This window comes from Silene latifolia, chromosome 3 (assembly GCF_048544455.1).
Source record: "Silene latifolia isolate original U9 population chromosome 3, ASM4854445v1, whole genome shotgun sequence".
NCBI lineage: Eukaryota > Viridiplantae > Streptophyta > Magnoliopsida > Caryophyllales > Caryophyllaceae > Silene > Silene latifolia.
In genome coordinates this window covers 137534362-137557178 of record NC_133528.1, presented here as the reverse complement: position 1 = coordinate 137557178, position 22817 = coordinate 137534362, and the positions used below count along the sequence as shown (strand labels likewise).

Below are 22817 nucleotides of genomic sequence, written 5' to 3'. Positions count from 1 at the left end.
AGATTATTCTATTGTTTAAGTGAAATTATATGGAGTGAATAAGTTAACATATACAAATAGGGCTATTTATTTTAACAGTGTATTTTTTTTACATCTTAGACTTTGCCCACGTAATAAAATTGTCATTTCAAGATAATAATTATATAGGAATATAGTGAGACAAATGAGTTATATTTATGTACTAAAGGAAGAAAAATTAGGGAAAATATGTGACGTTCACAAGGTGTGATAAACTAATTGTTACATGTGGTGTCAGTAAGGATTCTTTGTCCCATTTTGTGTTCTATTGTGTGTGTGTCACTCCACTTATCTTTTGACACATTACTTGTTGCAAAATAAACTATTGCAATAATTATATTAATTTGTTGATGTGTTAGAAGCTAATTGGAGTGACACATATCGAGACACCAAATGAGACAAAGGATTCCCACTCGGTGTTAAGAGGTAAACGATGTCATAAAAAAATTGTTAAGAAGTACAATAATTCTTGGTACATCATACGAAACACAAATTCTCATTTGTGACGAATCAATAAAACCCACATGGGAGGATAAAGACAAGTCATTTGTGATTATCTATGCATTTTACTTTTTGTCTTATCTATCCATGTGGGTGATATTTGACCCGTCACAAGCTTGTGACGAATATATCCGTCACAAGTGAGACCTATTACATACGAAATATCTTCGGTCCGGCCCTGCCCTTTGTGTCGCTATATTAAGCTTTTAACCGGGCAATGCAAAGTTAAAAGCTTTGTTTCCAATACAACTAAGGCTCACAAGACTTTCCTTTCATAACTAAGCACACTTGTTTCATGGCTACAATTACTGCCTCAATCATAAATCCGTATCTAAAACCGTTGTTATCTCTACCACGTCCCGCCCCAACGAGCTTAAAGGCTAGAAAATTACCTTATTCATCATATGTCCTTAATACGAGAACGAATGTTACGACAATGTTTTCGGTCAGAGCAAACGCGACGCCCAAATCAACGCCAAATTCCAATAGAATTTGGCGATCTGATGTCGTCGTGAATAGAGCAGAGAATGCGCTGATAGGAAGTAAATGGAATCGCTTAGATATTAAGACATTATTTATGATCATCACAACTCATGGGTTGGCTATGTTTGCGCCATTTTATTTCGATTGGGGTGCGTTATGGGTGGCTCTTGGTCTAGCAGTGGTAACGGGCTACTTGGGCATTACTTTGTCATATCATCGGAATTTGACTCATAAGAGTTTTAAGCTTCCTAAATGGCTCGAGTACTTGTTTGCTTATCTTGGTAACTTAGCCATTCAGGTTTGTGGATCAACCATTCAAACTCTCTATACTGCCACCATTTTGTTTCCTTTCTTCTCATTTGACTTTTTGGTTAAGATTTCAATAATTTTTACCTTAAATATTACATCAGGTTAAATAAATTATCATATAATACTGATATACTTATATTTACCATTCAAAAATCTCTCACAAAATTATAGTTTCAACAAAAAAAATTACATATAATTACACTAAAAACATGGTCAAAGTAGCACACTAAAGGCCGAGTAGTGAAACGGAAAGAAAATAGAAAAATACAGGGAGTACTAATGTGCTCGTAAATGAGATGAGCTTATTAGTAGGGTTGAGCAAAAAAATCCGAACCGCATTTTTAAACCGAAACCGGACCGAAACCTGAATAATGGAGACCGAAAAATTCGGGTTTTTTCCGGTGCAGGTCCCGAACCGAATTTTTAAGCACAAATGAGGTGCGGGTGCGGGTCTAAATAAAACCAAACTGGAGACCGCTTTTAAAACCGGATTGACTTTTTTTCTGAAAAATATAATTTCATCTATGAATTAAACACATCCAAGTCAAAACTTAGGCCCAAAACATCAAAACCCTAGTTCTCTCGTTCATCTCCTACCCTTCAGTCTCTCACCCCCTCTCAATCATCTCTAAAAATACCAAAAATTCTTTATGAAGTAATTTTAGATGTCTGTGACTCTTTAATTGTAGTTTTGAACATCATTTACATGTCTATGACTCTTTGAACTTTAATATGTATTGACTTCTTTATGAAGTAATTTTAACATTTGACAACCAAGGTCTTCAAATATTTAAAATGGCAGCATGGTTATTGTGCCAATCAAGAGCATTCAACCAAAAACCGGGTTTGGAAACCGGTTCGGGTAACCGGTTTTCAGATCCGGTTTGAAAATTCCAGAAAAACCGGTTAGCCGGATTAAAAGAGGTGTGGGTGAGGTTTAAGCAATTTAAGGTTTTTTAAAACCGGGGACCGGACCGGTTTGTAAAACCGGATCGGGTACCCAGTTTTGCTTAACCCTACTAATTAGATGTATGTGACTTGAAAATTGGTTTGGTCAAAGTTTTGTTTTACCTTGGTCTAAGACTTTGTTTGGCAAGACACTTCAGGCAACTTATTTGACTAAAATTTCAGCTACCTTATTAGTTTATTTAACCAAATAAGTTACCTGAAATGAAATGCTACCTAGGGTAGCACTGAAATGAAATGTTACGTAGCATTTGAGAAATAAGGCACTTGAAATAAGTTATCTTTCATTTTTACCCCTTCAATCTATAATATTAAATAATTAGCGTATCCTTTTACGCCATTTTACCAAAAATCAATTAACTTTTCAGCTAGTTTGCTAAACATTTTTTTAGATAATCAGTTATCTTATCAGCTCCTAATTCTCAGCTACTTAATTAGATACATTTTTAGTTCAGCTTCCTTCTCAATTTTTAGCTACTTTTTCATGTTTCACTTACCTTTTCAATTAATTTTACCAAACAGAACTTAAGTTTAGGAAAATGCAAGCTGCCACAAATTAGCTAAGTAAGATACAAATGAAAAGCTTTGTTTGGCTCAAAGTTAACGATTTTAATAAATTATCCATTAAGATAAAATTGCGGGTGTTACAATAATGGTCAGCAATCTTCATATATAGTTCAAATTTCTTCAAATGAATTATATTGCATAAATTTACTTGTCCACTTTTTCTATTTACAATTCCTTCATTTAATGTATACCAAATGTTAAACAAAAATCTCTCTCTCTCTCTCTCTCTCTCTCTCTCTCTCTCTCTCTCTCTATATATATATATATATATATATATATATATATATATATATATATATATATATATATATATATAAAAATCTAAATTAACATGTTCTAGTATCATAATGAACATATATAAACTGAATGCGGAAGCGATAAAAGAGATCGATTACTTACCTCCAGCCATTTCTTGAAATTATTGATCCGTCTTAATGAATAACCCAATTTCTTATGCCCAAATCTGACTTGCCTTCCAAACCCTCACCCTCACCATTTAGATGGTGTATTTTCTTAATGAGGTAGGATTGGTGAACCTTAATCAGAATAAATATGTTCCCCTTATATACTCTTGACATCAAAGAGTCAACTGAATAGTTTTCTAAATTGTGACTGATAAGTTATGGGAGATAATAGAGGAAACAGAATCGTAGGTAAATTCCACCATAAAATGGACCAACTTAATTTCCATAAAATAACTTAATTAATTATTAACGTAATACTCATTTATTTTATGGAATATCTTACATTCTCCCACTTGGTCCATTTAACAAGAGACACAACATATGGATTATGGCGACGAATTCTCTTAGAGCAAGAATTAGTCTTCCATGAATCACAATATATCAAGTCACTCACACCACACACATTTAACTTAATGAGTAAACCCCATGTTTACTCGAGGTTCAAACAAAATGATATTTCTCAACATTACTTTATAAATATGCTAATATAAATCCCAACGAGAAAATATCCAACATAATAAAAGTTTCTTACAAAAACTTAATGAATGTACTAGATAATGGAACCAAGTCCCATTCTCACTACATGATCCTTGAAAGTCTTAATTGGCATGCCTTTAGTCAAGGGATCTGCAATCATCAACTCTGTGATAATGTGTTCAATGATCACTTTCTTTTCCTGAACACGCTCTTTTATGGCTAAATACTTTATGTCGATGTGTTTACTTCGACTTCCACTATTATTTTTCTTAGCCATAAATACAGCAGCTGAATTATCACAATACATTCTTAGCGTCCTGCAAATAGACTCAACAACTCTCAGCCCAGATATGAAACTTTTCAACCAAACATCATGTGAGGTAGCCTCAAAACAAGATACGAACTCACCCTCTATAGTAGAAGTAGCCGTCAAGATTTTCTTCACACATCTCCATGACACAGCTCCATCAGTTAGCATAAACACATATCCTGATGTGGATTTACGTGAATCTATGCAACTAGCGTAATCGAAGTCGGAGTAACCTACTACTTCAAGATTTTCAGTCCGTCTAAACATAAGCATGTAATCCTTAGTAACTTGAAGGTATCTCAACACTTTCTTTGCAGCCTTCCAGTGATCAAGACATGGGTTACTCTGATATCTTACTAACACTCCAACCACATATGCAATGTCAGGTCTGTACAGACCTGAGCATACATAATGTTACCAACAGCTGAAGCATATGGAATATTCTTCATTTGTTCCTTTTCAATATCATTCTTGGGGGCACTGGTCCAAGCAGAACCGATCACCTTTCACAACTGGTACTACACTTGGTGAACAATCTTTCATCCTGAATCTTTCAAGTATTTTATTGATATAGACCTCTTGAGACAACCACAAAATGCCTCTAGATCTATCTCTATGGATCTTAATGCCAATGACATAAGATGCCTCACCCATATCCTTCATATCAAAATTACTTGAAAGAAATTGTTTCACCTCACGTAGCAACCCTTTATCATTGGTTGCTAGCAAGATATCATCAATGTGGAACACTAGAAAATAAACTTTACTCCCACTGACCTTAAGATATATACATTGATGAATTATATTTTCTTCGAAACCGAATGAAGAATAACTTCATGGAATTTCTTATACCATTGGCGGGAAGCTTGTTTTAAACCGTATATGGACTTATTTAGCTTACAAACCAAATGCTCACCATCTTTAGAGAAGAATCTTTCAGGTTTTTCATGTAAACCTCTTCCTCTAAATCACCATTGAGAAATGTTGTTTTCACTTTCATCTGATGTAACTCATAATCAAAATGAGCTACTAATTCCATGACAACTCGAAGAAAATCTTTCTTTGATACAGGAGAAAAAGTCTCCGTGTAGTCGATTCTTTCCCTTTAAGTGAATCCTTTAGCAACGAGTATTGCCTTATGTCTCTCGATGTTGCCAAGTGAATCTCTTTTAGTCTTATAGACCCACTTGCACCCAATAGGTTTTACACCATCAAGCAATAGAACGAGATCCCAAACTCCATTAGATGCATAGAATTCATCTCATGTTTCATAGCATTCATCCATAAGTTTGAATCTGTAGAACTTACGGCTTGTGAAAACGACATAGGATCATTATCAGCTCCAACATTATAATCCAATTCTTATAGATATATTTCATAGTCATCAGGAATAGCCGATCTCCTTTCACGAATAGATCTTCTTAATGGAACTTGTTCATCCTCATGGTGAACTTCTTCCTCATTATGATCTGCCATATTTTGATCAGCATTTTGTGGAATTTCTATCACTGGTTGTTTAACACTCGATTGAACTTGAGGAGTGTGAATGACAACCAATCTGTCACTTGAATCAGAGGGTCGAACTTCATGATGATCCCTCTCCAGGACAATTTCCTGAATTAGGTCACTCCCACTAATCAAGTCATTTCAAGAAATTTAGCATTTCTTGATTCCACAATCATGGTACTATGAGATGGACAATAAAACCTATAACCCTTAGACTTTTCGGCATATCCAATGAAATATACACTAATAGTCCTTGGATCAAGTTTCTTTTCTTGTGGATTGTACACTCTCACCTCTGACGGGCATCCCCAAATACGTATATGTCTCAAACTCGGTTTCCATCCTTTAAATAACTCAAAAGGTGTCTTAGAGACAGCCTTAGAAGGAACCCGATTTAACAAATACGCTATCGTCTTAAGAGCATCAACCCATAAAAATGAAGGAATTTTAACATTACTTCTCATACAACGCACCATCTCAATTAATGTCCTGTTTTTTCTTTCTGCTATACCATTCTGGTCTGGAAAAACCCCAAAAATAAAAACCCAAATAAATAAAAACCCAAATAAATCACTCACTCTCACCCTCTCCTATTCCGTCAACCACCACTAACACCACCACCCACGCCCTCGACCCACAACCGCTACCACCAGCCCATCACAAACCATCTCCTTCACGCCATCCCACGACCCGCGACCCCGACACACCCTGACCGACCCCAACCGTCACCCACCAGCACCCACACCACCCGAACCGTCACCCACCATCCCACCCACCACCACCCGCGTGACCACCAACCCGACACACCACAACAACACCCACACCTCACCACCACACCACCAGATCTGACGCCTTACCCCCGTCTCCTTCCTCCCTCCCTTACGCCCCATTGCCGCCCTCTTTCTTCCATTTCTCATTTTTTTTGTTTTTTTTTAATTTGTTATTATTTTTTACTTTTTTTTTTAATTAATTGTGGAGATAACCTTTACTTTCTCTTCTTGTCCCTTCAAATCTCGGTTGTTTTATTTTTTTTTGTTTTTTTATTCTTCTTTCTCTTCTCCTCCCTTCAAATCTCTGGTTTTTATGTTTTTTTTGTTGCTTTACTGATTTCCGTTTTCAGATCTAAATTTGAATCGTTTTTTTTTCGAGTTCCATTTTTAAGATCTACCTTTTTAGAGGATAATAGATGGTTTTTATGTATGTGGTTTTGATTTTTTTTTAAATCTCGTTTTTAAATACCGTTTTTATGTATAGATGGTAATAGATCTATTTTTTTCAGATCTCGTTTTTATGTTATTTAAAAAAAATTAAAATTATATTTTTCTCTATTAAAGTTACAATTATTAAAATTACACTTTTCTCCATTAAAATTACACTTTTTTCTATTAAAGTTACACTTTTTTTTTATTAAAGTTACATTTTTCTGTTAAAGTTACAACGTTTCTCTATTATTAAAGTTACACTTTTTTCTGTTAAAGTTACACTTTTTTCTATTAAAGTTACATTTTTTTTCTATTATTAAAGTTACACTTTTCCCTATTAAAATTACACTTTTTTCTATTAAAATTACATTTTTTCTGTTAAAATTACACTTTTCTCCATTAAAATTACACTTTTTTCTATTAAAATTACATTTTTTCTATTAAAATTACACTTTTTTCCATTAAAATTACACTTTTATCTAATAAAATTACACTTTTTTCTATTAAAATTACACTTTTTTCTGTTAAAGTTACACTTATTTCTATTAAGGGTACCCTCTCAAGGACTAAAGTTATACTCTCAATTGACTAAAGTAACACTATCAAAGAACTAAAGTTACACTCTCAATGGATTAAAGTTACACATTGAATATGGACTAGAGATATATACTCTCAATGGACTAAAATTACAATTTAATGGCCTAAAATTACACTTTAGTTGACTAAAGTTATATTTCTGGACTAAAATTACAATTTAATGGACTAAAGTTATACTTCTGGACTAAGATTACAATTTAATAGACTAAAATTACACTTTAATGGACTAAAGTTACACTTCTAAAAGACTAAAGTTACACTTATAAATCACTCAATTTAGAATGAGTTGTGTTAAAATTTGGAAAAAAAATAATATTTCTCAAAAATTGACGTAAAATTGCTTCAAAATTTCAAATTTGTCGTAAAACGCAAAAATTGTCTTAAACTTGCTTCAAAATTTGAAATTTCAAAATAATATCCGTCAAAACCGCTTTTTTTTGTTAAAATTACACTTTTTTTTGTTAGAATTACACTTTTAAAACAGTAAAAGTGTCATAAAATTTGTATAAACTTTCTCTCAAAATGATACGAACTGAGCAGCGGAATTAAGAGCGAATTGGACAGTGCAGAGGACTGTTCGTACTAGGTACGCGTAGACCTGAAACTGATCGATATAGAAATCAAAAGCTTTAAAATTAACGGACTGTTTTTGGTGAACCGAACGTACTAGGTACGACCAGTTCTGATTTTTGTGTATAAGGGATAGTGTTTTGAACAAGTAAGACCTATTACTTGATCAAAGTGAGTGAGATCAAGACCTATATTGATCAACAACTCGAGAATTTTAATTAGAATCGCGTTCCAACTAGAACCAGTTTTGTTTCTAAGCAAGAAACAATTTTTATAAACACAAGTTTGAGCAAATTTCTGAATCATTTTATTCATGAACTTGAAGGCTTTATATAAGCCCCAAGGCAGCCGTGCAAAAGGTCCAAGCAAGGTGAAGAGTTGAGCAATCACTCTTCACTTAATTACAATACTTAAAGCTACTAGTTCATTGAACTTAGACAATCACTAATTAAGCTAACATTTTATTGTAAAACATAATCTGAAAATGTAAAGTAAAAACATCTTGTTGGACCGTCCTCCTTGGAATGCGTGCTCCCCCCCCCCCCCCCATCAGCTCCTCTATTCCACACTTAGCAAATTCACAAAGGAAGGATAATTGGAACTTATAGGCTGAAAACTACGAGCCAACATCAGACCATCACCGTGAGTGTTCACAACCAATTCGTCCAGCTCATTAACCAACTCCGAGTCATTAGCTTGGCCATTAGCTTGGTTCGCATCACAAAAAAAAATTGTAAAAACTTGAAAATATAAGAAGACAAAAGATAGTGTTAATTGGGTAGATTAATCAATTAGTGAATGTATAATTAAAGCTAGAGAGAGAAAGTAGAATTAATTAGTGTTAAGTGTGTTTCTTGCTTTCAATCTCAACCATCAATATTGGAAGATCCAAGAGGTGTAGTGAGGACTTAGGGACTCAAAATATATGAGGGACTCATTTGAACTTTACTATATATATATATATATATATATATATATATATATATATATATATATATATATATATATATATATATATGAGCCCATGAGCCCTAATCTAAGCCTTTAGATCAAAAAAATGAAAGATTAAGATTAAAACAAAATAAAAAGTTGAGATATAAAAATAAACTCTAATCACACACTACCTCGCATTTCATTTTTCATACTCCCTCTCTCACTCTCACTTCTCTCTCTAGCCACCACAACCCGTCTCTCTCATCCCCCCTCTCCTCCACACGACAACCACTACAGCCCTACCACCACCACATACGATCTCACGTCGGCACCACCATCATCCGCCTGATACCAGCACTGCCACGACCACCGTCTGCTGCTGCTGCCTCTCACGCCTGCCACCACTGACGCGTCTTTTTTTTTGTTTGGTGTTTTCGTGGTGGTTGTTGCCGGCTTGCCGCCCCTTATCCTTTCTTTTTTTTTTTTGAGTTTTGGTGTTGGTGGCATGTCATGGTGAATGCTGCCGTCATTCTCCTTTTTTGTTTTTTTTTTCAGATTTGTGTGTGGGGGGTGGTGGTTGCGGTGGGTGTTTGGCAGGTCAGGTAGGGTTGTCAGTCGTGGTCCTTTTTTTTCCCAGATTTAGTTTTTTTTTTTTTTTTTTCTGATTTTTCCTTCATATTGGTGGTGGTTGTTATTGTTGGCGGTGGTCGTGGTTGTTGGCGATGACGTGGGGCTGTCATGGTGCTTTTGCCGCTTCTCTCCCTTCTCCTTTCTCTTTTTTTTCCAAGTAAAGGAGTGTTTGTTGTTGGTGAGTCATTTGTGGCAATGGTGGTGGTGGTGATGTCGTGGTGGCCATCTCCTTTTTTTTTTTTTCAGATCTGGTGGTGCGTGGTGGTGGTTGCAGGGGTCGTGGTGGGCGTGGGTGATGTTTGGTGAGGGTAGTGGTGGGTCAGGTGGGGTGACAAAGGAGGTGGTGGTTATTAGTTGGCGTTTGTAGCGGTTAAGACTAAAGTTTCATCTTTAAAGTGTTAAAGTTACAATGATATAGACTAAATAAATTACCCTCGTAATGGACTAAAATTACGTAAAATTAAAGATTAATATAAAGGACTAAACTTTCAGCGGCATGGGTTAAAGTTACAATGCTATATGGTTTAAAGTTACGCTTATATGCACTAAAGTTACGCTCTGATATGGACTAATTATACTCGCCAAGGACTTAAATTGCATAAATTCAAATTAGTTTTGGATCTCATTTCAAATATCATCTTGTTTTTCAGATTAAAGTTACAACGCTATATGGTTTAAAATATAAAGTTACAACGCTATATGGTTTAAAATATAACGCTATATGGTTTTTCAGATTTTTCAGTTTTGGATCTCATTTCAAATATCGTCTTGTTTTATATTTTTTTCAAATCTCGTCTTGTTATATTTTTTTTTTTCAAATTTCATATTTAAAATCTCGTATTATTTTTTTTCTCAAATAAATCTCTCTTTTTTTTTTGGTAAAAACGATAGTCGTGGTTATTATTGTTGACGGGGGCGTAGATTGTTGGTGGACTGAAATTACACTCATAATGCATTAAAGTTACTCTCTCAACGAACTAAGTTACACTCTTGTAAAGAAATATAATTTTTTGATTTCAATCTTAGATCTACTAAAATTACACTCGTAAGGAACTTAAGTTATACTCATAAAGGACTAAAGTTACACTTATAAAGAATTAAAGTTACATCTATAAATGACTAAAGTTGCATTTATAAAATTACACTTATGACGAACTGAAGTTACACTCGTAAACGACTAAAGTTACACTCTCAATAGGCTAAAGTTAGACTTCATATTAAACACATCCTTTAATCTTAAATCTAAATAAATATGTTATATGTATATATATATACCGCGCTCTAATTATACAACACCTACTAACCAAATGATGATGTTGCTGTTATATTTTTGCTTAATTTGCTTAATCTGATGTACTTTTTTTTTTTTTTAAAAAAAAAAAAAACTAGGATGATCCAATTACATGGGTGAACACACATAGGCGACATAACAAGTTTTGTGATACTAAACAAGATCCGCATAGTCCAATTCAAGGATTTTGGCACAGCCACATCAACTGGATGTTTGATACCACAAAAAAAAGGGTAATGAATTTTGTTACCTTCACTCATCTCTATACTTTTATTACAAAGTTAATACTTTTATTTTGTTGTTTTTCACTCTAACAGTGTTAATGTCAACGTCTCCTATCTATATTTACCATCTTAAGTGTTGTTTAGCCTAGTTTATAAAAGTGTTTTTGAACTCAAAAGCACTTTTTGGTTAAACACATAGTTTTTTAAAAGTTAAAACAAAATTTCTCAAAAGCTAAAAATCTATATTTTTTCCCATAGAAATAGAAGCAACTATTTGTTGTTTCTGTTTTTGAAAAACACTTTTGAAAAATTAAACTTGAAAAACAAAAACTCATTTTTAAAAATCGAGGCCTGCTCTTAAATTAATTAGATAAAAATACTTATTTCTAGAGTCCAGCCCCATAGAAATTAGAATACCTCTATTTTTGATGACATAGAGTTCAAATATATACGAGAACCAAATTTGGTTTACCCTAGCTTACTCATCACGTAATATATAAAAAAAAAACATCATCTAGGTTTGTGCCATGCATATGAAGCCTGATGTATCCTCTATATATCATCCCCACTTCTCATTAATACCGCATTTGTGTCGAATGGCAAGTTAAACTATCAGCAGTAGAACAACCTCGCTATAAAGTCGGCTTGAGATTATCTCAGGTTTCTTTTGCAAAGGTGCTGCATTGAATTAGATTAAGAAACCAATTTAGTACAAGTCATCGAGGGCGGGTTTTGGAAAATAAAGAAGGGGTATTGTTTTGGTAAAAAACTGTCAAAACACGATATTCTGTCTCGTTAGGGATTAAAGTATCGGGGGGTTATATTATATGTGACTCATGACGAAATAATGATGTAAATAATGTAAAGGGTAAAATAAAGGAATAATGACACAAGAGATCTGTTGGTAGACAACTATTCCAGTGTGCTAATCATGACAGATGGTGTACCAATCGGACATCAAGGGCAGTCTATGGTTCGCATCTCATATGTAGGTTAGTTGGTATTGTGGTTATATAGGAACATGTCATTAATGGGGTAATGATTGGTATTGGAGATGTATATATGGTATAACATGATGGTGGATGGATGATTATTATGCGGCACGTATAATAACGGCGGCGTCGGAGAAGAAGGCATGCGACCAGATCGTATCATGGTTATGGCTTGTTTGTGGGTTTATGTGCGAGCTAATGATTGGGTAATTATTACTTGGTTAATGATTGGGAAATCATGGTAATAATAAAGGTAGTGCATGGAGATTGAGGATGATGATGGTTATGCCATGTATATTGAAGTTTAGGTTTGGTTATACGTAGTACTTGTTAGACGTCTTGTGTATGTATGAACATGGATCCCTTCTTTTCCTTGCTTCCTTGTATTTATAGTGAATAAACCCTAGTGGGTTTATTAGGGTTCCCCACTTAATTGTCTTGTTCCCCAAGGTAGAGTTTGGTATTAATTTGGACTTTCCTTATTCCGAATTTGGTAACAACTTGGACTTCCTTATCTTACTCGCGGTCTTGTCGATATCTCAGTCCAAGCCGAGTTCTTCTTCCTTCGGTCCGTGGGCCCGACTCCCCTATGTATGACATAAGTCCATTTGCTTAATTAATTACCCACTCGTCTCGTGTCACGTAGCTTAGGACAAATAGTGAATTTTGGCCCAAACAGTTTGCCTCCAATTTCGCTTCTCAGCTTCGTTGAGGAGGGAAATTGACTCTTCAAATTTTTCCTGCTATTGTCAGTCTGCTACTAAAACAAACAGCTGTCATGCTTTTGGTTTCAGCCGCTGAGAGTTTGTTAGAACAAGATGCTGCCATCTCGATGGAAGATGGCACTGGAACTCTTCTAGAGAAGGTTGCTAGAACTCTGCTGGAACTCTCGTAGGATACACTACAGAACTTCTGTTGAAGGAGCCTGCTGAAATTGTACTGGAGCAGACTGGTGAAACTCTGCTAGAGCAAGCTGTTTGCGAGCCTGCTAGGTGTGACTCCTGGTAGATACATTTTAGATAATTCTACATCCCCGTTCTGTACCCATAATTCTGATGCCCTGATCTACTTGTTTCTACTGAACCATACTCCGTTGCTCTGGCAGAGTGATTTCTGTCACTCCTTAATTTTGTTAATCTCCAAGCTGATGTTTTGAAGATGCCGACTTGTAGATTTCTCCTAACATATTTTGCCAGCAAGTAGATTTCAGGCGGATTTCTACTGAAGGATGTTTTGCTCAACTTAGCGGATGGCAGGATTCTGATGATGGACGTTGAGTTCCTGAAGGCGGACAATGTTGGTTGCTGTGGGAACCAGATGGCTAACGCTAGGAACCAGATGGCTGAATTGGGGTCCCGCTGGCTAACGCTGGAGACCAGACGGCTGATGTTGGGAACCAGACGGCTGACTTTGGGGACCAGGCGGCGATCTTTGGGAACCGGACGGTGACTCTGGGGACCAGGACGGCGATCTTTGGGAGCGGATGCGACACGAGAATCTTCTTGACGCGGTTTGCTCAGGAGGAATAGTTTCCACTTGCCCTTACCATCATGTTATTTGGTCACCAAGGGTGAGTCTGGTAGTTGGCACAAGTTTATTGTGCACTTGTCGTGTAGATGATACCTGCAAAATGTTAGTAATGCAATGCATGTGCATGCGAGGACCCTCTAATGCATGATATGGGCTATAGTATGCTGTGAATGCAATGTCAATCATGCCTATATGTTTTGTCCTTGTCTGCGGGGACAAAATATGTTTTGAAGGATGATAAATATACCTACCCCTGACCAGGGGGTAGGAGTAAGTGTTAAGTTATTGGGGGACGTACCTTAGGTAAGTTTATCGTCGTTCTAGAACTGTTGAAATGTTCTGGGAAGTTGACTTTGCAAGGTGCAAGTCCTTGTTAGTATTTGCTGTTACCTTATCTGTCCACTGACAGAGTTTGGGTGCGTTCCGAGTAGCCGTGTCATCTCTGGAAGCTGATTTATACTTTCAGGAGGTTTTTCGTGTCTACCCAGGGGGCAGATTTAGACTGGAGGTGGCCGTGTCAACCCAAGGGGCTGATTTAGACCAGTCGTGTCAGCCTGAAGAGGTTGATTTAGACTCAGCTAGCTGCCGTGTCAGTCTGATGACTGATTTAGGCGTATGCCGCATTCTGACTACTTAACCTTATTCATGATGCAAGGTGTGTTCATCACTTTTAAAGCCAACAGGGACGTACTTTAGGCAAGTTTATCGTCATTCTAGGACCGATGGGACGTTGCAGGATTCTGGTAGCTCAGAGATCCCTGCGTTCCATATATGTGTGCATGCATGTTGGGGCCCTGATTAATTGCGATTAGTGCGAGCTACGTCCAGGGGGTGGTATCAGGGGTAGCTGGGTAAGCGTTGAGCTGTCAACCAGGCTCCATTTCGTATGTTCCACAGTCTGCCTGGTGAGGGTGCTCCTAATGGAGAAAGTAGGTGAGGCATGTTGGAGTGCCACGAGCCTTGTCACCCCCCGTTTGCAGTTGACAGTCCTGTTAGATAGACTTTTAACGTACCATAGATGTTAGAATTCAGAGTGATGCACTTAGAGAAGTCTGAAAACAGAAAATTCTATCAGAGTGATGTGATGTACTTGACGCCATCTCATGGGGTACTAGAGCAATTGTGGTCCCAGGAGGCTTACAGACCACACCACTCCAATAGTAGCTTTTAAAGTTGAAAATAAAAGAAAAAGAAAACGACACAAAATTGGTGGACTCATTTGAACTTGACTCTCTCTCTCTCTCTCTCTCTCTCTCTCTCTCTCTCTCTATATATATATATATATATATATATATATATATATATATATATATATATATATATATATATATATATATATATATAGTGTTGAGATCATATAAGCCCCCTTCCTAAGTGTGAGTCCATAAGTCCTCCTTAGAGCCGTTGGATGAGCACTATGGAAGGCTGAGATTAAAGACAAAAAACAAGGGATTAATGACTAATTAAACCCACTCTCTCACTACCTTACTAATCCACATTAATCAAACACTAATCAACTATATATAATTTATTTTTCCACCCACTTATCTCTCATTCACACAAATCATTCACCACCTTTCTCAAAAACCCAATTTAATTCTCTCAAAAAAAACTCAAATAATTCTCATCTCCTCTCTAACAAATTTGAGAAAAAAAAAATCCCCACCACTACCACACTGCCGCCCTCCCTCCTCTCTTCCGCCCTCCGTCCTTCATGCCTCCCCAACAACCACCACACCCACAGCCTCCTTCACCCCCTCCGTCCTCCTCCTTCCTCCATCGCAGACCACACGCCCACCACCCCACCCCACCCTCTTGCCGGCCCCACGACAGCAAACACTGCCGCCCTCTCTCCTCTCTTCCGCCCCCCGTCCATCCTGCCTCCCCCAACAACCACCACACCCACAGCCTCCTTCACGCCCTCCATTCTCCTCCTTCCTCCACCGCAGACCACACGCCCACCACCTACCACTGCCACTCCCTCACGCAAACACCACATGCGCTGCCACTCCCTCACGCCAACACCACTAGCCGCTGCTACCACCATCCACGTTCTCCTCTCCTTTCTTTTCCTCCTTCCTCCTTGATTTATTTTTCGGGTTTTATTTAATTTTATTTTTCAGATTTTCAGTTGTTCATATTTGGTAATTTTTGTTCTTGTTTGAAATTATTTGATTTTTATTTTAAAATGAGTCTTAATCTGCCAAACAATTTTTGTTGAGAAACCACATTTTTTTATTTTCAGATCTACTTTATTTCTTTGTTCTTCTCCTTTTTTTCAGATCTCAGTCTATTAAGATTTTTTCGTGTGTTGTTCTTGTTGTGCGTGATTTTTTTATTAAAGTTACATATGCGATATATTAAAAGTTTTAGATCTATATTTTTTAGTTCGGTTTTTTTATTTTAGATCTAGTATTGTTGATTTTTATTTCATTTTTTTTATTTTATTTGTTTAAATTTACATATTGTGTGCTAAAAATTCTGCCTCCAATGATTTCAAAATTCAAATTTTGAAAATCCCACCTCCAATGTTTTCATGCGATATTTTTACTCCATTTTATGCTTGTTTCTATTAAAATTACACATTTCTCAATAAAAATTATACTTATTTCTGTTAAAATTAAAGTTACACTAATTTCTATTAAAATTACACTTATTTCTATTAAATTTACACTTATCTCTATTAAAATTACACTTGTCTCTATTAAAGTTAAAGTTACACTTATTTCTATTAAAATTACACTTATTTCTATTAAAATTACACATTTCTTTATTAAAGTTAAAGTTACACTTATTTCTATTGAAATTACACTTTTCTCTATTAAAATTACACATTTCTCTATTAAATTTACACTTGCTCTCTTTTAAAGTTAAAGTTACAGCTATCTCTATTAAAGTTACACTTATTTTTATTAGAATTACACTTTTTTCTATTAAAATTACACATTTCTTTACTAAAGTTACATCTATCTCTATTAAAGTTACATTTTTTTTAACTAAAATTACACTTATCTCTATTAAAGTTACACTCTCAAGGACTACAGTTATACTCTCAATGGACTCATGTTACATGTTTAATATGGACTAAAGTTACAGTCTCAATGGACTAAAGTTACACTCTCAATGGACTGAAATTACACTTTAATGGACTAAAGTTACACTTTTAATATGGACTAAAGATACACTCTCAATGGACTAAAAATACACTTTAATGGACTAAAATTACACTTTAATGGACTAAAATTATACTTTAATGGACTAAAGTTATACTTTTAAAAGACTAAAGTTGCGCTTATAAGTCACTCAATTTACAATGAGTTGTGTTAAAATTGGAAAAATTCAAAATAATATTTGTCGTAAAAACTGAGTTACACTCGTAAAACGCAAAATATATTGTAAACTTGCTTCAAATTTTCAAATTTCAAAATAAAATCCGTCAAACCGCTTTTTTTGTTAAAGTTACACTTTTTTCCGTTGAAATTACACTTTTAAAACAGTGAAAATGTCGTAACATTTGTATAAAGTTTCAGTCAAAAAAAAAAATGTGCTCAAAAAATTTTTTGTGTATAATAATTCATTAGTGAATGTATAATTAAAGTTAGAGAGAGAAAGTGGTTTAATTAGTGTATAGGAACCTAATTAGTGTTAAGTATGCTTTTTGGCTTTCAATCTCAACCATCCTTAGTGGGATATCTAGGGGATGTAGTGAGGACTTATGGACTCAAATATATAAGTGGACTTATAAGAACTTCACTCTATATATAGTGTTGAGATCATATAAGTCCTCCTCCTAAGTGTGAGTCCATAAGTCCTCCTTAGAGCCCTTTGTTGAGATCATATATGGGTTTTTGTCAAACACAACCTTTTAAATTTTTTTTTTTCCAAACACCACCTTTAAAAAAAAGTTTGTAAAACACAACCTTTAATAAATTTTTTTTTTGTAAAACAAGACATTTTGACAAGAATTTAACCAACTTGCAATAGGGTGACTTTAAGTCGATATTTGAGGTAGCAAACGAGATCGATTTGAAGTGTTCTTAGACTTTTTGGAAATGTGGTAGTACAAGCTTTCCAGGGGTTACCAATACGGTGGTGATATGTGGCCTTATGTAAGGTTTATTGGTGTGTAAAGTAAGGTTGATCAAGGAGTGAATTGGAGATAAAAATACATCAGAAAAACATCAATTCACTCCTTGGCCAACCTTACTTTACATATCAATTGACCTCACATAAGTCTACCTAACACCGCCATTTTAATAACGCCTAGAAAGCTTATACTCCTACCTTTCCAAAGAGTCTAAAAATATCTGAAACCGACCTTGTTTGTTATCTTAAACATCGACTGAAAGTCACCCCATTGCCAAGTGTTCAAGCTCTAGCCAAAATGTCACTACTACAAATCCAGGCAACTACAACGCCCCTTTAACAACGTTTATGCACGAAAATCACAATAGACGTTGTAGAATGTATGGCGCGATTTTTACTAAACTTAATTATAAGTTTGTTTCTTATGGTGAGTGGTGAGTTTGTGCTTGGAAATTTCAGCCACTAGATTATATTAGAGATGAATGGTCAAGATCTAATCTTACCTGTCATATAAAATCACTCTCATTTACTTATTTTCTCTTTTTTCTAGTGGTACTCTTTTTTTTTTACTTTAATTTTTTTTATCTCTTTTTTTTTACCTCGTATTATTATGTTTTTTTTTTACAACTTTGATTTTTTTTTCTCTTATGTTTTTATGTACTTTTCTCATTATATTACCTTTTTTTCTTTTTCTTTTTATTACCAGATTTTTTTTTACTTGAAATTTTTTTTACTCTTATTTTTTTTACCTCGTGTTATTATGCTGTTATTGTGCTTTTTTTTTTTACTTTGATTGTTTTTTCTCTTTTTTTTACCACATGTTATTGTTCTGTTATTGTTATTCCGCTATTATTGTGATTTTATTCTGCTGTCACTTTGATTTTTTTTTCTTTTTTTTTACCACGTGTTATTGTGCTGTTATTCTGCTGTTATTATGATGTTATTCCGGTGTCACTTTGATTTCTTTACTACTTTGATTTTTTTTACTACTTTGATTTTTTTACTTTTTTTTACCGCATGTTATTGTGCTGTTATTCTGGTGTTATTGTGATGTTATTTCGGTGCCACTTTGATTTTTTTTACGACTTTGATTTTTTTTTCTTTTTTTTTTACCATGTGTTATTGTGCTGTTATTCTACTGTTATTCTGCTGTTATTGTGATGTTATTCCGGTGTCACTGTGATTTTTTTTACTACTTTGATCAATACCAAATTTGCTTTTAAATTGAATGACGCGCGACTTTTACTTAAATATTAACCACTCTTCTCTCTCTCTCTCTCTCTCTCTCTTGGGTATTGATCATAAGTTTAAGAGTATCGTATTTGTGGCGGTTTAATATGAGGAATGAACCAGGCTAACAATAGGACTAATTCCGGGTTATGATTTCATGTTACCGATTATTCAAAGTTTCAAACAAATGCACAAAAAATGGATTTGAAGGCTAAAGAAAACAAACATACATCTAGAGCATTAGTCCCTTTGTCCATCAGATCTAACTATGTTAACACACCAAATGTCCTATCACCTGCAACATTTACAACCAAATTTTCAGTAGTAGTGAATACATCACAAATAGTTTGATAAGATGTGCATCCAGCATAAAGGCACTGAATGACTGAACCATACCGCTGGGATCCACTTCCTTGGCAAGCATGATAGCATCTGATGTTGCTATCACCAGCATCCACGCGAGCAACCACCGCTGTTCTAATCACCAGCATCCACGCGAGCAACCTGCTCCGCTCCTCTCCTCTCCACCGCCATTAATTTCACCACACCCTTCACCAGTCTAGTACCTCACCATTGAACCTCACTCGGACACTCGCACCACCATAGGACTACCTCGTCCACCAGTTTGCATCAACTCGGTTCGACACGACACCGACCGCAATATCATCTCGCATCGAACTCCTACACAACCGCAGTAGCCACCGATTCATCATCAATTGTGCAGGAAAAATAAAATTAAAAAGAAATTCGGGAAAAAGTGAGTGTTGTCCTCAATATACAGTAGTGGGTAATATAAAAGAGCTCGGAATGGATAAGAAAAAGGAGAAACGTGAAATGAAGACGATGATCGGAAACCCAAGCACAATCCTAGGCGAGGTAGCATAATTAATTAATGGTAATGGTGATGGAGAAAGTGAATTGAGCAGATGAAACCAATATATAAATATATACTAGTAGAGTAAGTAAATAGAGTAGTAATGATTCGAGAGATTGATTCAAATTGAATTGAATTAATTTGGGGAAACAAGATTTACTTTAATTTAATATAATTTTCTGGGAGGAATTTTTAAGGAAGGCGAAGAGAGAGAGAGAGAGAGAGAGAGAGAGAGAGAGAGAGAGAGAGAGAGAGAGAGAGAGAGAGAGAGAGGGGTTAATATTTAAGTAAAAGTCGCGCGTCATTCAGTTTTCATGGTTGCTGGGCTAATCTCAGTCGCAAGATCTCTTTTTTATCAATGATCCAGATTTTAAAGCACAAACTCACCATAAGAACCAAACTCACGAGATCCCGCTTATATATATATATATATATATATATATATATATATATATATATATATATATACACACACACACACACACACACACACACATATATATAGAATTAGGATCAAATGAGTCCACCTTCCTTAGGTGAGTCCATGAGTCCTAATCTTAGCCATTAGATTATAACAAAATCAAGGGTTAAGATTAAATCTGAAAATAAAGAGGATATATAAAACACAACAAACCCTAATCTCTATTCATTCCACTCCTTCTCTCTTCCTTCCTTTTTCTCTCTCCGTCCATCTCTCTCCTTCCCATCTCACCAACCCCAACAACACCACCCGCCCACTGCATACACTTTCGTCAACCACAAAAGCCACGCCTCACCAGAACCACCGACGTCAACAACGCTGAAGACCACCACAGCCCCCACACCACCCCCACAACACCTTTGTTCCCCGCTAACAACAACAACAACAGCCAGACATCGACAACGACCACAACAGCCACCCCTGCACGCCAAACCACTGCTGCCACCAATAACAGTACACTCAACCGCGACTGCCTCCTTTTCTTCTTCTCATTTCTCCTTTTGTTTTTCAGATTTGGTGGCGTCGTGAGTATTGGACTGGTGACGTCTACTAGTTTGCGGGTGTTGGGCTGGTGGCGTGGTGGTTGTGGGTCTGATGGGTGGGCGGTGGCCGCGGGTTTGATGGGTGGTGGTCATTTTTTTTGTTTTCATATTTTGTTTTTTATCCCTAATTTTTCCTCCATTTTTTGATTAAAAAGGGAAGGAGATTCAGAATTGTTTTTTTGTTGTTGGGAGGTTGTATGGCTACGGTGGTCTAATGGCGGCGTGGGTGGTGGTTGTGCTTTTCAAATCTTGTTTTTTCCAGATCTACGGCCTTGTGGTTGGTTGGTGGTTAAAACTAAGGACTGTTACACTCCTGTTACACCGATATGGACTGAAGTTACACTCCGATTAGAATAAAGTTTCATAAATTAGGATTAAAGTTACAAAAAAACCGTTAAAATTACATTATTAAATTCAAATTAGTATAAAGTTACAATCTGAAAAAACGCATAAAGTTTCAAAAATTATGATTAAAGTTACAATCATAAAAAATTAATTTTATATTCATAAAATTACAATATTTACATAAAATTCATAAAATTTATAAATCAGTAAAATTAATTAAATTCAAATTTTTATATTAGAAATTTTGTAAAAAAAAATTAATGTTAAAATTTTTAGGATTAAAGTTTCACTCGTACAACATTAAAGTTACATTTATAAATCAGTAAAATTAAATAAATTAAAAATTTTATATTAGAAAATGACTAAAAAAATTAAAGTTTTAAGTTTTAGCATTAAAGTTTTACTCGTAAAACATTAAAGTTACATTTATAAATCAGTAAAATTAAATAAATTCAAATTTTTATACTAGAAATTATCTAAAAAAATTAAAGTTTTAAAATTTAGCATTAAAATTTCACTCGTAAAACACTAAAGTTACACTCAAAAATCAATTTTATATTTTTAAAATAAAATTTTAAAACATAAATTTAAATTTTTATTTATAAAATGACTTTAAATATTAAAGTTATAATTGTAAAGAATTAAAGTTACATTCATAAATTAAAGTTTCATTTATAAAACATTAAAGTTTTCATCTTAAAATTTTTAAATCTCAACCATCAATCTTAGAAGATCAATGGCTAGGATTAGGACTTAGTAGACTCACCATTTTAGGTGGACTCATTTGAACTTGACTTTATAATATATATATATATATATATATATATATATATATATATATATATATATATATATATATATATATATATAACCTTGAGTCCATAAGTCCTAATTCAAGATATTGGATGGGCAAGATGGGTGACTGAGATGAAGCTAAAAATGATGATTAAGTAGCTAATTTATGGACTCTCTCTACCCACACTAATTAATCACGCATCCTAATTAACCATCCCTTTCTCTTATTTCTCTCATTTGTCACAACCCCAATCTCTCTCTATCCCACTTCTCTCTCGTCTTACATCTCATTCCTCTCATTTCATAAACCACAAAAAAACCAAATAAATCACCTCCCCATAATACAAATAAATCACCCACCACCCACCACGACCCAACATTGCCACCACCGCACAACATGACCCACTACTACCACCGTCGACCTTCCCCACCACCGCATAAGATCCCTTTTCTCCCAGATCTGAGCCACCCACGCACGCCACACCACAGCCACCCATGACCCGATCCACCACCACCATTGCGCTAACTACCGCCACGCAAGCCACCCACGCACGCCACCCCACAACCGTCCTCGTTTTTTTCAGATCTGTAAAAAAATCTCACAAACCGTCCTATACTGCATCCCCTCTTCCGCAGCCTCCCTCTCCTTCCTTTGCCGCCTCTCCTCGTCGATTGCCGCATCCATTGTGTTCTTATTTCTCTTTTTTTTGTGATCTGTGGTGGGAGAGGTGTCGGTGTAGTAGTAGGGTGGTGGTGGTGCCGCCTCCGTCCCATTCTTCTTTCTCTCTTTTTTTTGCTTTTTTTATCCGTCGTGGGTGTGGTGACATGGTAGTAGTCTGGTGGTGGTGGTGCCGCCTCCGTCCCCTTCTCCTTTCTCTTTTTTTTTTCAGATCT

General features: G+C 35.4%; 1 protein-coding gene across 1 annotated transcript in view; it reads left to right on the top strand.

Annotated features, from left to right (window-relative positions):
- Nucleotides 1-730: 730 nt before the first annotated feature.
- The window catches only part of LOC141648131 (palmitoyl-monogalactosyldiacylglycerol delta-7 desaturase, chloroplastic-like), a 70277-nt gene continuing 48190 nt past the window's right edge, over nucleotides 731-22817 (top strand). The window contains exons 1-2 of the mRNA XM_074456616.1: nucleotides 731-1300; nucleotides 10923-11057. Coding sequence (XP_074312717.1) covers nucleotides 815-1300; nucleotides 10923-11057 — 621 coding nt within the window. The 5' untranslated portion in view covers nucleotides 731-814. The remainder of the gene's footprint in view (nucleotides 1301-10922; nucleotides 11058-22817) is intronic.